Genomic DNA, 12,869 nt, shown 5'->3' with positions numbered 1-12,869 from the left:
CCTTACACAAAGGGAATTTGGACGATACAAAATCAATTTTATTTTGACAAATTAGGGAGGCTTGTCTGATGAACAGTCATTGCCAGTCCTGGTCCTTGACTCATGGTTTAATTTTAAGCATCACAGATCCACACCCAACAACTTTTTCTATTGGATTGTTTCACAAACATGGCTTCAGCAATTATAATACAAACTTTGAATACTATTAAGTTTTACTGGATGGAACATAACAGAACTTAAAATTCACTACAATCCCCGATTACTTGCTTGTTTTTATCACTTTAAAGGATGTCACGATTAATGTAATATATATTTCACTAAGTATTAATCCCCTCAGAATGATTTTTGTCCTACTTTTTGTAACTATAGAAATTTGTCATTTTACTTGCATCTTCATCAACCAAAATTACAAAATTACTCTTAATTTCGTTTTTCCTCTTCTTTCTTCTTTATGATTCCCTTTTTTTTTTCCATCCTTCCTTTTCCTCGTTGACCTTCTCATCCCCTCACCTCTGATTTTCTCCACCTAGTCCACATTCTCCTTGCTCTCATGTCATCTCCTCTGTTTCAGCTCTTAGTGTCGTTGCTTTGTGGATTTGTGTTGCAAATAACTTTCCTCTTTGTGGGTTTTCAATCTCTCAGTCCCTCATGTAGGTTTTTGATCTCAAAGGATTTGTGTTGCTGAGCGAGAGCGAGGAGACCAAGACGAGAATAAGAGTGAGAGAGGGCAGTGGTGAAGATAGAAGGAAAGCAAGAAAGTGACGGAGAAAGAAAGAGGACCGAGAGAGTGGAGATTGAGCAAGGCCCAATCTACGTGCAAGAAAGTTCTAGTTTGATAATTTCATCGAGATATGACATTAACAAAAGGTTAAAAAAAATTTTTTTTAAAACATTTCACCCCATATTTTTTGCCGACTCAACCCCTTACGAAATTTGACACTCTTAAATTTATTAGGGTATTGCAGTTGTTATTTTATTTTATTTTTGTTTTGCGCCTCTAAAATAATATGCATTTTCATGTTTGCTTATTTTGATTATCTTTTCTGGCCATGAATGAAGTCTATCCTTATATTGAAGCGAGGAACAAAGAAAAATACAGCAAAAAAAAGAAAAGAAAAGAAAAGAAAAATGCTATTTACTTAATACTCTACTAAATCCTTGATTCGCTACACAAAATCAGTTGATTAGAATTTGGAGAATTTGGAACCATATGACTACCCTAAAATCTTGGTAAGTGTTGGTCCAACATTCCTTCAGCTTTGAACAGATAATGAGTGGTCAAGGAAAAGAATGCAGAAGGAAAGAAGATTGATGGGAATATGCTGGTGGCACAACCAAGGCAATACTTGAACTTCCATATCTGCTAAACTTACCAAGCTCCAAAGGTGACCAACGAATATTCTTTTAGACGAAACTCTGAAGAGGAGCAGATAGTTGGAGTTCATGTGCAGCTTGAAAAAAGTCTGCAGCTTGTAGCAACAGACCTTCCATTTTGGAAAGCACTCCAAGGTTGAACCATGCTTCATGGCTTGTAGGATCCAATCTTACAGCATTCATCAACAAGCTACGTGCAATTGGAAGTGATTGGTTACCGCATTTCATCAATACTTCTGCTGTTGAGATGATACTCGGAATATAATCAGGATTGATCGACAGAGAAACAGAGAATGAAACAAGGGCTTCCTTGTGTAATGATCGAGCTTCAAAATACTTGCCTGCAATGATTTCAGTCGAGTTCAACTCAAGTGAATATCTACTATATTATATATATGGACATGAATATTTGCCTTAGCAACCTTGCCAACTATTTTATTACAAAAGATACAATTAGGATGATTAAAAAATAGTTCTACCTGTTGTATGCCAACCTCTGGGGCAATGAACATCTAATGACTTGGCTTTGTTCAGACAGATTTCTGCATCTGCCCAGGAAGCAAGTTTTGAGTATATGGCAGCCAAATCCTGCCAGACTGCCCGTTCCAAGTTACGTTCTGCCATTGCCTGCAAAAGAGAGATTTTAGAAGCTGTTGATCTCTTCTTGATGTGGAAAAGGGTCAAAGGAAAGATTATCAGGGCATGCCTATCTGTATCACGGAGTAAAAAACAAGCATAATATAGAAACAATTTAGAGTTGGTAAAAACCTCCAGTTCCAAGTCTTTGGATTGGTCAAAGTTCTTAGCCTGAAGCTGAAGTTCATCTCGTGCTTGAATTAGTGCTAGCAAGATTCTGTAGGTTTCTATTGCTTGCTTTGGCTGTTCCTGAGCAATTTTAAGGACAGCTTTCAATCGAAGAAAATCCAATTGATCCATCCTCTCGGCTTCATCCAAAGCAAAATCAACTATGGTTTCAGCATCCTTGAGTCGCTTCTCAGCTGAAAGTATGAGGGTCAAAAGCTTCCAACCTCTTCCAGAGCCATCAGCCACCATATTTGAGTACGCCATTGCACTGTAGAATGCAACATCAAGATTTCTCTGCACAGCATTTTCCAAGCTAATGTTGAACATTACTTCTGGATCATGACTCCTATCGAGAGAAGAAACTTGTAAGGAGTTCAATGATTCTTTTTGGAAAAGAGTTCTTTCAGAGTCTGACACAGACGCTCTAGCTGCATTCCCATAGCAAACACCTAAAAATTTGTGGGCTTCAGGATTGAAATGCTTACCTTGTTCACTGGCCATATCGATCATTCTATGAGAAAATTTAATTCCATCACGTGCATATTTCATATCCTCTGAACACAATTTTGCAAGCAACAAAAAAGAATGAAAATTGGGCTTGTGCTTTACTTCAGAGGAACCGCAAACTTTCATTAGAAGGTTCAAAGCTGCTTCATTCTGTCCTGCAGCATTATAACATAGAGCAAGAAAGTACCACCTCTCAGCTCGACTATAAATTCCAGGAAGGATCCGCTCAACATGCTCAGCGAGTAATTCAAATTGTCTTGAGATAGAAAGTGCATAAGTCAGATGATTCATAATCTCAGGATCCCAGTTTATTTCTTGCATCACCACTTTCCTCATGAGTATTAGCAACAGAAGGATTGCTTCTTCTACATTGTTTTTAGGCGTTCTTGGGCCAAATACATGAAACTTAAGGGGAAGGCTTGCTTCAACACCTCCATAGAGTAATGTCCCGGCCAATTCTTTCTGTATGGCAGCCAACTTGTTTGGATCAAGATTCCATGGTTTAACAAGGACACGGCGATAGGCGTTTATGGCCTCATCCAGATACCCTCCCTTAATCCACAAAGTAGGTAGTAATTCCAAAGCTTTGTGAAACATTTCCTGCAATTTGCAGTCTTCACCAATGTTTTCGGGCATTCCATTAGGCAGAGCTGATTCCACTGTATCAAGGATTATCCTGCACTCTTTTGCTGACTCTGATGAACAAGAAGAATTATGATCAATAGCACAGTCAAACTGAAATAAGAGAAACTCTAGTATCTATTTGCATTGTTCATCTTGCTAACCAATCATGACAATAACATAACGCTGTTACAGAATATTGTCTTCAAAATATCATATAAATCTATAGTTAGAAAAACGAACAAGAGCAACTAACCTATATATCTGCCAAGTTCCTCCAGTGATTTTGCCTTGAGTAAAATTGCTTCAAGTAGTAGGCTAACAGAATGCATGGACATTACCCCACTAGGGGGGGCACTTTCACCTTTAGGACGAGGCTTTTCCTCCCTTGTCTTTTCAGTAATTGCCTTAACCATTCTTGGTGTTAAAGATCTAATGTCTATACCTTGAAATACCTGTAGGGCAGCATCAAAATTTCCTCTTTGGTATTCCAGCCTCCCCAGCAAAGCTCTGGCTTCCTAATTAGAAAGTGGATAGAATCGTATCTTATAAGATGATGAGATGAAGCCAGAAAATCAAGAAAAAATGAGCTTATTTGGTCGAGGAGATTTGAAAAGATAAATGAACGTACCTCGTAGTTTAATGAGAGGGCTTCTCTTAAAGTGGATTCAACTTCATCTACTTGAGAGTCTTCAAATTTTAAATCCCAGTCTCCAGTTCTCGAGGAAAGGCAACTGGCCGAGAAATCTCTCGTCGCAAGTGACTCTGGAGACTGCGGTGGCTCTTCGAACTTGAATTGCTCTCCTGAACAAGCGCACAGCATCTTTTCCAAAATAGATTGAGAACTTTGATGGTCTTTCTCAGGTTATTATTCTTCCCCCGTCAGTTTGTGCTGGAATGAAGTCAAAAAATAATATCTATGAATGGTTCGAGTTCATACATGAACGAATTCAAGCGATAGTACAGAGTAATAGACTTAGAAACACAAATGTTGGGCAAGAAGGATACTGTATTGTGGTATTTGAACTCTGGGGTTCGAGTTTCGAGTTAAGTAAACTGGAAAAGAGGACCTTCGTTTTACTTTTACAGTATAGGGAACGGCGTGTACAAATTCTGCAATGAAATAGTGGGAAGACGATGAAGGAATAGAAGCTCAGTAACACAAAATTAGGGGCAAACAGTAATGTCTGATTAATGACAAAGAAGAACAAAACAATAAATGCAGGAAACAAGAAGATGAAATGGGCGACACGAGCAAGAAGACCAGTGCATATTTTTGGACTTTTCCTTCAGAAGAATACAAAAACTCAGGATCTAAACGTGATTTTGAAATGGAAACCCACCAACGTGAAAACTCCCACTCTTTCCCCAGTCTATTTCTTTCGATTCTGGGCCTGAAGCAATTGATCCTTCTTCATTCAAGCACATCCAGTGCAAAGCATTTGAGATGGTTTCCGAGTCTGAGATCTGAGTCATATGCTACCTTGACATGGGCTTTTCCTATTCTTCTCTCTTTTTTTGTGTATGATGACATTATTAGTGCAAAAAGGTCCTTTGTCTATGTTGGAATGGGCTTTGTACCTCTGCCTGTGGGGGCAGAGAGTCGCAGATGCCTATGGATTCCCTCAGTTTACTCTCTCTCCATCGGTTTGAGGTTTGATTTTTCTTTATTCTTTTGATTAAAAAGGTCGTGGCTTTATAATTTATTAAAGTATCCCAGATGGCAGAAACTGTAAATTTATTCTCTACATACATTCAGCAGCAAAGACCTCGATTGATGCTATCTGACAAAAAAATAAAAAAGAACTTAATTCTTAGTTTTGATTTGGGAAAATGATAATGTTACCAAACATCTAAACTCATTTATGATATTTATCCTAAAATATAGATCAGGCTTTCACAAAATACTTAAAAAAGCGGTAACAGTCTCTCACCTATTAATTTAATTCATAGTGCCTTCCATACAGTGGAGCAACCAACACCAGCCAGAGGGTGATGGAATGAACAGCACGTGATATTTCCACCTGTCAGCTTGAATCGAATGGGCGTTATGAGTAATCCCTGTACAGCATTAAGAAAAGAACGAGAATCAAGTAAAAAAGAAAGAGGGCAAAAAAAAAGTCATTGAGGCATTTAAACAAATACCTGGCGTATGCTTAGATTATGGTTGCTAATCACTTTTTGACTGATCTCTGAACTTCCTTCCTTTTCCTACTACTTTTTGTTTCCAGACGTCAAACACGCTAATCGATGCACAAACAGTGAAACAAACTAATCACGGCCGAAAATGGCGATTCAAATTTAACCCTCTTTTCTCCTCCGCTTCAAACAGAGCTCCCCTGTGGCGAATGGCGATACACATTCAACTTTATCAACATTTCGGAAACAAACGAAGTTCATTTATTAATGCCCACCAAATGGTTTGGGCTGAAAGAGGCGAGAGAAAGAGAAAGAGAGAAACCAAGAGAAGTGGGTCTGAGATCTGAAATTGTCGCTATGCGTCCATTCTGCAAAACGAGCTTCCGTCCAGCACTTTGTAATTCAGAATCTTTACAGCTTTGATGGAAACAGAGAACCCCACAAACCCATTAGTTTTGAACATTGGCTGTCGATGATCGGCGCAGTATCTTCCCCAAATTTGTTTGAATTACAATTTACACAATGGCGATTGAAGCTTTTGGAAAATCGGACCATTATTGGGAAAACATTATTGAGGGAGAATTTATGTTTGTACTGAAAATCTACCATTATAATGATTTGGAGGTGGCCCAAAGAGCCCTAGCAATCAGCGCTGTCCATCATAGGGCCATAGGAAGGTGGTTGCAAATTGCAATTGCTAAGTCCCGCTGACACTTCACGTGATGGAGCATCACTTTCAAACCCTTCACACTTCACTTTGATGCCATTTGAAGAAACAATTGTGACAAAAATAGATGGTTTACATTTCACTTCATATTTTAAATCACCCCATTTTTATTATTATACTTTCTTTTGTCATTCTTGATCTTTTTATACATTTCCAAGAAAATAAAGGTTAAAAAAAAAAAAAAAAAAAAAAAAAAAAAAAGAGGCAAACAGAACACACAACACAACCATCACACCCATTGTCTGAAAAAAAATGTTGGTATATTTTCAGATAATAGAATATCTTTGAGAGGAGAGCAAAGTAAGGATGACACGAAGATATTTGTTCTCCTCTTGAAAGATCTTACAAAAATGAACAATATTACAACGTTTTTAACAAAAAAAAAAAGAAAAAAATGTCCTCAATAAGGATCCTAATTTGAATAAAAAGAAGTGTCTTTTCTATGCAAGAGTTTGACAACGTTCAATGCATCAGATTTCACTTCAACACAAAAGTTATTACCAATCCACTCCTACTCAATCAAACGCTTTCCCTTCATATTACAAGCCACCCCACTTTTATTATTATACTTTCTTTTGTCATCCTTCATCTGTTTATACACTTCAAAGAAAATAGAGGATTGTTCTTTTTTTCCTCCTTACATTATTTTTTAAATTAAGGCAAATTGACCACACAACACAACCACCAAATCCAAAACCCTTAAACGAGGAAAGAACACAATTTGAAGAAAAGAACATACTTTCAAATCAAAGAGAATCTTTGAGAGGCCAAATGATGACATGAGCATATTTATTTACTATCGAGGAATGTGACAAAATGAACAATATTACAACGTTTCCAACAAAAGATAATGTCCTCTATAAGATCCTAATCTCTGAAAAAAAAAAAAAAGAAAAAAAAAGTCCTATTCAAAAGCTTAATAACTTTCAATGTATCAAATTTCACTTCAATATGAGAGTTATTACCAGGCCACCTATGCTCAATCGGACAAGACCCCCTAACAACACTTTCACTCCTAGAAAACCGACACTCCCACACCTTTGGAAGAACTTATAACCTCCCAAAATTGCTTGATCCTCGTAAGCATGAACTAGACAACCAAGTTTGCCTATGCAACTCACCACCAACAACAATGTTGCATCCACATTTATCTCTAGTAAAGGTCACTTTTGTGTTAGAGGATTTGTAGTTGAAACTTGCAACTTTTTATAAAGTACGTTTTTGAATAGATGGCACTGGAGAATTTATGCTTAACAAGATGTTAGATTTTCAAGGCTAAAGTCTACCAAATATTCTTGAAATCTTAAAAGTTTTACTTTTATTTTTGAATTTAAATTTGCTTCAAAAGAATCATTTCTTTCATCTTTTTCATTAAAATGAAATACTTAGGAACGATTTTGTGAAATAGTGGTAGATTTCAATTATGCCCTTGAATTTAATATGAGCTTCAATTATACTCTCATCATTTCAAACGAAAACAAAAATAGTGCCATGACTTGTTGGAAATTAAAGACTCCACGTACTTTGGCAGTAAAATATAAAAGATTTGAAGGGTAGCTTGAATCACATTCCAACGTTGAAGAAACCAAATGAGAGAAAAGTCGAGAGGGAACTGAGAACTTCATGAACAAATTTATAAGAGGTTAATTGAAAGCCTTGTTATGAAAAAGATTTATTAATGAAAAAGGGTTCATATTCTCAAACGTAAGACATTTATCTTGACAAATTGGTAGTTGATTTCTTTGTTCGTTTGTTTCTCTCTTCTCTTCCTCCTTTCACGCCACAATTTATTTCTTCATCTTCTTCTTCTTCTTCTTCTTCTTCTTCTTTTTTTTTTTGACAATCAATAATTTCCATCAATTGATCGTAGGAAAGAGGCTCCAAATTTTCTTATACCGCCCTTTGCAAACCGAATAATGTCTAATTGAGTTATTATTATACTTTCGACCAAGGAATAACTGAATTATTTAATGCAAAGATGACTTGATCGTTAAAAAAAAAAAATCAGATGACTTGCAATTTTTTAGTGTGGAGATGATTGGCATTCAAATAAAATAATTTTGCCAGTTAAGCATGACGCAATTGATAAAATACCTAACTAATTTTCTTTATATGTTGAGTTCACATTTTTCATCCCACTTTTAAGAACTTCACATCATTCTTTAATTAAATTTAGTATAGTAACTATGGATAATTATAGTAATAAAATCTTTTATATAAAATTTAAGGATTTAAATTTTTTTTAAAAAAAAGGATTAATTATAAATTTGACCTCTATAGTTTGGAGAAAGTTGAAATTTAGTCCCTATGAAATTAAAAATTAGAATTTAGTCATTCCTTAAGGTTTGATAAAATCTCATAAAATAGTCTCTATAGTTTGAATCGTATAGACTATTTATGATGATTTTATCAAACTATAAAGACTACCTTCTAACATTCTCCACGTGGACAAAAGGAAAAAAAGGTTAAAAATACATGAGATTAGAGAATTGAGACGCTAACTTTTAGTCAAAGTTATAACGGCTTGACAGTTGATAATTTTACAAGATTGTTGCTCACTAAGTTTTAACAGGTGGCAATGAATCAAGTGTGTAACAGCCCAGCCTCCCAGTACGATAAAGATTCAAAAGTTTAGAAGCAACCTTGATAGAAGCGTCATTGCAAAGATCCATAGGAACGTGCAAAGCTTTGTGCAGAGCATGCAATTGTGTCTCAATAAGAATTCCCATGTCCTTTTCATCCTCCAAATTACCATCAAAAGATGATATAGTCTCGAAGAGAATTCTACGAACTCCATTTACAATAATGTCCTGCATCCACACCCAATTATTTCATTTCACCCAACTGGCATTTTACTAACAACACTTCAATCAAATAATGTCGGATTTGTTTAGATTGACTTTTCAAGTACTTAAATAATAAAAATGTTTCTAATACTTGGAAAGTCAATCCAAGCAGTTCCGTAGTATGTTCTTAATAATACTGTCAGGCTATTTATCCCATCGGGAGTTTTACATCCCATGGTAAATTGGGAAATTTAGGCTTGTACCAATCTTGCGTTGGCAAGGAACTAGAAACTTTTTAACTAACCTGTTACTTCTATTATAGATAATAAGCATATCACTGATGTGACAGGTTACCTCAAAAATTAAAAATTAATAGACTAAGTTAGTAAATGAACCAACCACATGTTCTCTCTTAATAATAGATGGAGAAAATGTGAAAACTAAAGACATCTACAAAGACTATAGTTTCCAAATAACCATGCATGAATTAGGTTCAGTATACATGCATAATGATTTTAGATGAAGAAAGAGAACCATATAATGCCTTCAAACTGTGTGGTCAGACGAATGAAAAGAAGAATAATTTACATACAATGCTTTTAGATGTAAAAGAGAACCACATAATGCCTTGTACCTGCGTGTGATCAGAAGGATATCTCCTTTTCTGTTTCTCTAAATTTGAGTTTGAACATTCCAACGAGCTGTCCGTGGCAGACAAATTTGCCCACTTCTTATATTTATCACTTGAGTTGACAATAGTTAAAAGGTACTGCACAATTACATGTTCCCCAACTAAAATGTCTCTAATTGCCCCTACAGTTTGGAGGCAAAACAAAAAAAAGTTAACAGTTTCAAGAATCTCAATCATCTCCAGAGTCCCTGAACTAGCACAAATGTTGCACCAGATTTAAGGGGAAAAAAACGCGAATATGTTTATTATTTGGTATGCATGTTTCAGTATCTTTCAAGATGGGTGAATTTGCTACATAATTTATACCTGTTAAAGCAAGCTTGGAACAGACCTCGATGTTGTGAATCTTGGGAGGAAAAATGCCTGGGGTGTCTAATACATAAATATTGGGATGACTAGCTATCTGTAATTCAAAGCAACTTAAGAAGAAATTTCAAAAATCTTATACAAAACAAAAGTACACATTATCTTTGCTAGTACAAGGGAGGGATAGATGATATTCATGACAATAGTTCGATCTGAGATCTTTTCTTGGCTACCCACAATTAGAAAATCAAACTAAAGTAGCCAGCCCTTTTTAAGCCTTGTTTACCCCGAAATATGCTAATATAAAAATTTGAATAAACACCTAAACAGCTGAGTCAGTAACTCTAAGATAGTAAGAAGACTTCACCACCTACTACAATGTCGAGGAGACAAGTGACATACCTTCAAGCTGCTGATATTTTTTGTCTCACCAGGCTGTGAACTCACTATAGTATGCTTCAACTTCCCTTTCTCTGTGAGGTGAGCAGTTCTTCAAAATGTCACAAATAGAAAATCTTTGAAATTAGATAAATAACAATCATAATTCATCCAAACAATTCCAGGATCAACTGCTCAAGAAAACTCAAAGTCGGTGCATTTTAAGACATGTACCTGCAGCACTAATTCTTCCAATTTGATGCAGAGAGTTGGCAAGGGCCGACTTACCAACATTTGGAATTCCAACCAGCATCATCGTGGTGGCATGGCTGGAATGACCGCTCTTCTTCAATTCTCTAACTCTAGCTTGAAGAAAATTCAAGAACTGAACCATCGTAATTTGGAAATCACTATTAGACAAAAATAAATAAGGCCAGCTCAAAAGATTAAACAACTATTGGATTGTCCCACACCCACGGAGAGAAAGTATCAATTGCAAAGTGGGATTTTTAAATTACATTTAGTTGGCCTTTAGTTTTGCATGAAAAACAATGTTAGGGAAAAAAAACGCATATATTTCTAAAACATCTCACAATTACTACCACCAGCATTTCTAAGCCAGAAAGAAAAAAGAAAATAAATAGCTCAAACAAGATAGCATAAGGAACACAAAAAGATTACATCTTAGTTCTTTACCTCCCTAATATTCTCTTTATTGTGGGAATTAACGCCATAAGAGATGCAGTTGTGGTCTTCAAAATACCGAGTCCAGACCTATTAAGAGAGTGAAGTATAAACATGTGAAACAATAGATAGAGACCAATAAATCATTTTGAATATGATTTAAATTGCAAAACAATAAATTACATCATAAATGATGGCTAAGTAAAGATCCTCTTTCATACTGTAATGTACTTCTTTCTTTTGATAAGAAACACATAAGCATTTCTATCCAAATATAATAGCAAGGTCAAGTAAGGTGACCGGGGATCCAACTTAAAACAAAAGAGGAAAATCTCTTAGATATGTGAAATTCATAACAATGGGAGGAAAAAAAAAACCCGGTTCCCAACGATAAATTCCATTCCACAGATATTCAATTTATAGCTTATGCTCTTATCCATTCCCTCCCTAAACATCCCACAAAATTGTCATTATTATGTTCAATCAAGAAACTAGGAGATAGACATCAGTAGCAGTTCACATAAGCTACATTGGTGACCTACGAAATCCAGAAAGACTTGAAAGTAACTCCAGCAGTAAAAGCCAAGCTAAAATGACAGAAAATCATGGAAGTTACAGAAGTTCCGAACCTCTGTTTGCGATCGATCCGCCAGGTCCGCCTTGTTCAATACAATGATTCTTTTCGATGAAGGTGGATAATTTTTCATGATTTCATATTCAGATGACATCGGAACCTGAAAGCAAAACAAAACAAGCAATAACACGGATATGAATAAACAAATATTTCAAGTGATCCTTCCCCTCCTTCAGAATAATAAACGGAATCCTTCATTTTCGTTACAACTTACTTCATTGTTCCTAGATTATTTTATAGAAGACGAACCGAGCTACCACATATAGGAATAAACAAATCCAGGTTTCCGAAAAGATTTGAAACAAAAGAGGTAACGAGAAATAAGCTAAAGCTACGAGAACACACTATGAACCGGCATATCAACGAACACTTGGAGTGCCAGTATGAAATTAAACAATATGCAATGAGAGGGAGTAAACAATAGTAGGAGCTTGCATACCCTAGCATCTCTGACTTCAAGAACAAAATCAGCTAATGGAATTCGTTCGGCAACGGCGCGAGAAGCGGCCGCCATGTGCGGATCATACCATCCGCTAGAGATGCGGCTTCCGGTAGCCGCTTCCTTAATAGCCGTACCTATTTTTCTCATCAACGTTGCCCCGGCCATTTTGGCTCCAAAACTTCAAATCGCCTTTAGACTCGAAAGGTTATATAGTCATTCGCACGTTAGAAGAGGGATCGTCTACCAGGGTATTCGACTATCTTCACTAATAATATTAATTTCATCAAGAGAATTAGAAGGCCTTTTATTTAAATATTTTTTTAAAAAAAAATATTGAAACTACACTAATAGCTATTTTGAGTGGATATCAAATATTTTAATTTTTTTTTATAAGGACTTATTTTTTAAATTAAACCCCTAAAAATGAATTTCAAGTACACATATAATCTTTTGTCGTTTAGACATGTAAAATGTGCGGAAGATACATAATCTCTCTAGACCACTTGATATGATACTATCTTTTATCACCGATTGACCCAAAAGATTAAGTTAGTGGGTAAAGATAAATTTAATTACATCATCTAACATCGATCTTGCTCTACTGTTGTCTAAATCTTCAATCGTTGGCACTACTTGTTCTAGTAGTGCTCCTCCGTCCGAAGGTCCAATCATGGTCCTACCAACCGATCGTGGTCCAGCTACAAGATGTTCAACGTCGTCTGATGTAGTCGCGTTCGAGCGGGAAGAACCAAACCGAGGAAGGCAATCTAGACCTT

At 36.0% G+C, this 12,869-nt stretch overlaps 2 protein-coding genes across 14 annotated transcripts; both read right to left on the bottom strand.

The window, feature by feature from the left end:
- Positions 1 to 1,117: 1,117 nt before the first annotated feature.
- Positions 1,118 to 6,204, bottom strand: LOC120075620 (protein NPGR1). Of its 13 annotated transcripts, XM_039029175.1 has the most exons (10): positions 5,768 to 6,204; positions 5,452 to 5,645; positions 5,241 to 5,367; positions 4,650 to 5,090; positions 4,315 to 4,419; positions 3,938 to 4,198; positions 3,563 to 3,824; positions 2,143 to 3,380; positions 1,854 to 2,001; positions 1,118 to 1,715 (listed from the first exon to the last, which is right to left on the bottom strand). In XM_039029175.1, exons 6-10 carry the CDS (start codon positions 4,127 to 4,129, stop codon positions 1,405 to 1,407), a joined length of 2,151 nt encoding a protein of 716 aa, XP_038885103.1. In that variant the 5' UTR covers positions 4,130 to 4,198; positions 4,315 to 4,419; positions 4,650 to 5,090; positions 5,241 to 5,367; positions 5,452 to 5,645; positions 5,768 to 6,204; the 3' UTR covers positions 1,118 to 1,404. The 13 variants fall into 13 exon arrangements, with proteins under 13 accessions (XP_038885103.1, XP_038885102.1, XP_038885106.1 ...); XM_039029174.1 differs by lacking the exon at positions 4,315 to 4,419; XM_039029178.1 differs by lacking the exon at positions 4,315 to 4,419 and having other exon boundaries at positions 5,060 to 5,090.
- Positions 6,205 to 8,661: 2,457 nt separating this feature from the next.
- Positions 8,662 to 12,353, bottom strand: LOC120075238 (DAR GTPase 2, mitochondrial). Its single transcript, XM_039028449.1, has 8 exons — positions 12,091 to 12,353; positions 11,647 to 11,751; positions 11,030 to 11,107; positions 10,568 to 10,718; positions 10,358 to 10,428; positions 9,956 to 10,052; positions 9,593 to 9,771; positions 8,662 to 8,982 (listed from the first exon to the last, which is right to left on the bottom strand). Exons 1-8 carry the CDS (start codon positions 12,256 to 12,258, stop codon positions 8,731 to 8,733), a joined length of 1,101 nt encoding a protein of 366 aa, XP_038884377.1. The 5' UTR covers positions 12,259 to 12,353; the 3' UTR covers positions 8,662 to 8,730.
- Between the last annotated feature and the right edge of the window lie 516 nt (positions 12,354 to 12,869).

This window comes from Benincasa hispida, chromosome 4 (genome assembly GCF_009727055.1).
Source record: "Benincasa hispida cultivar B227 chromosome 4, ASM972705v1, whole genome shotgun sequence".
Classification (NCBI taxonomy): domain Eukaryota; kingdom Viridiplantae; phylum Streptophyta; class Magnoliopsida; order Cucurbitales; family Cucurbitaceae; genus Benincasa; species Benincasa hispida.
The sequence above is the reverse complement of the archived record's forward strand: the minus strand, read 5'-3'. Positions and strand labels throughout refer to the sequence as shown.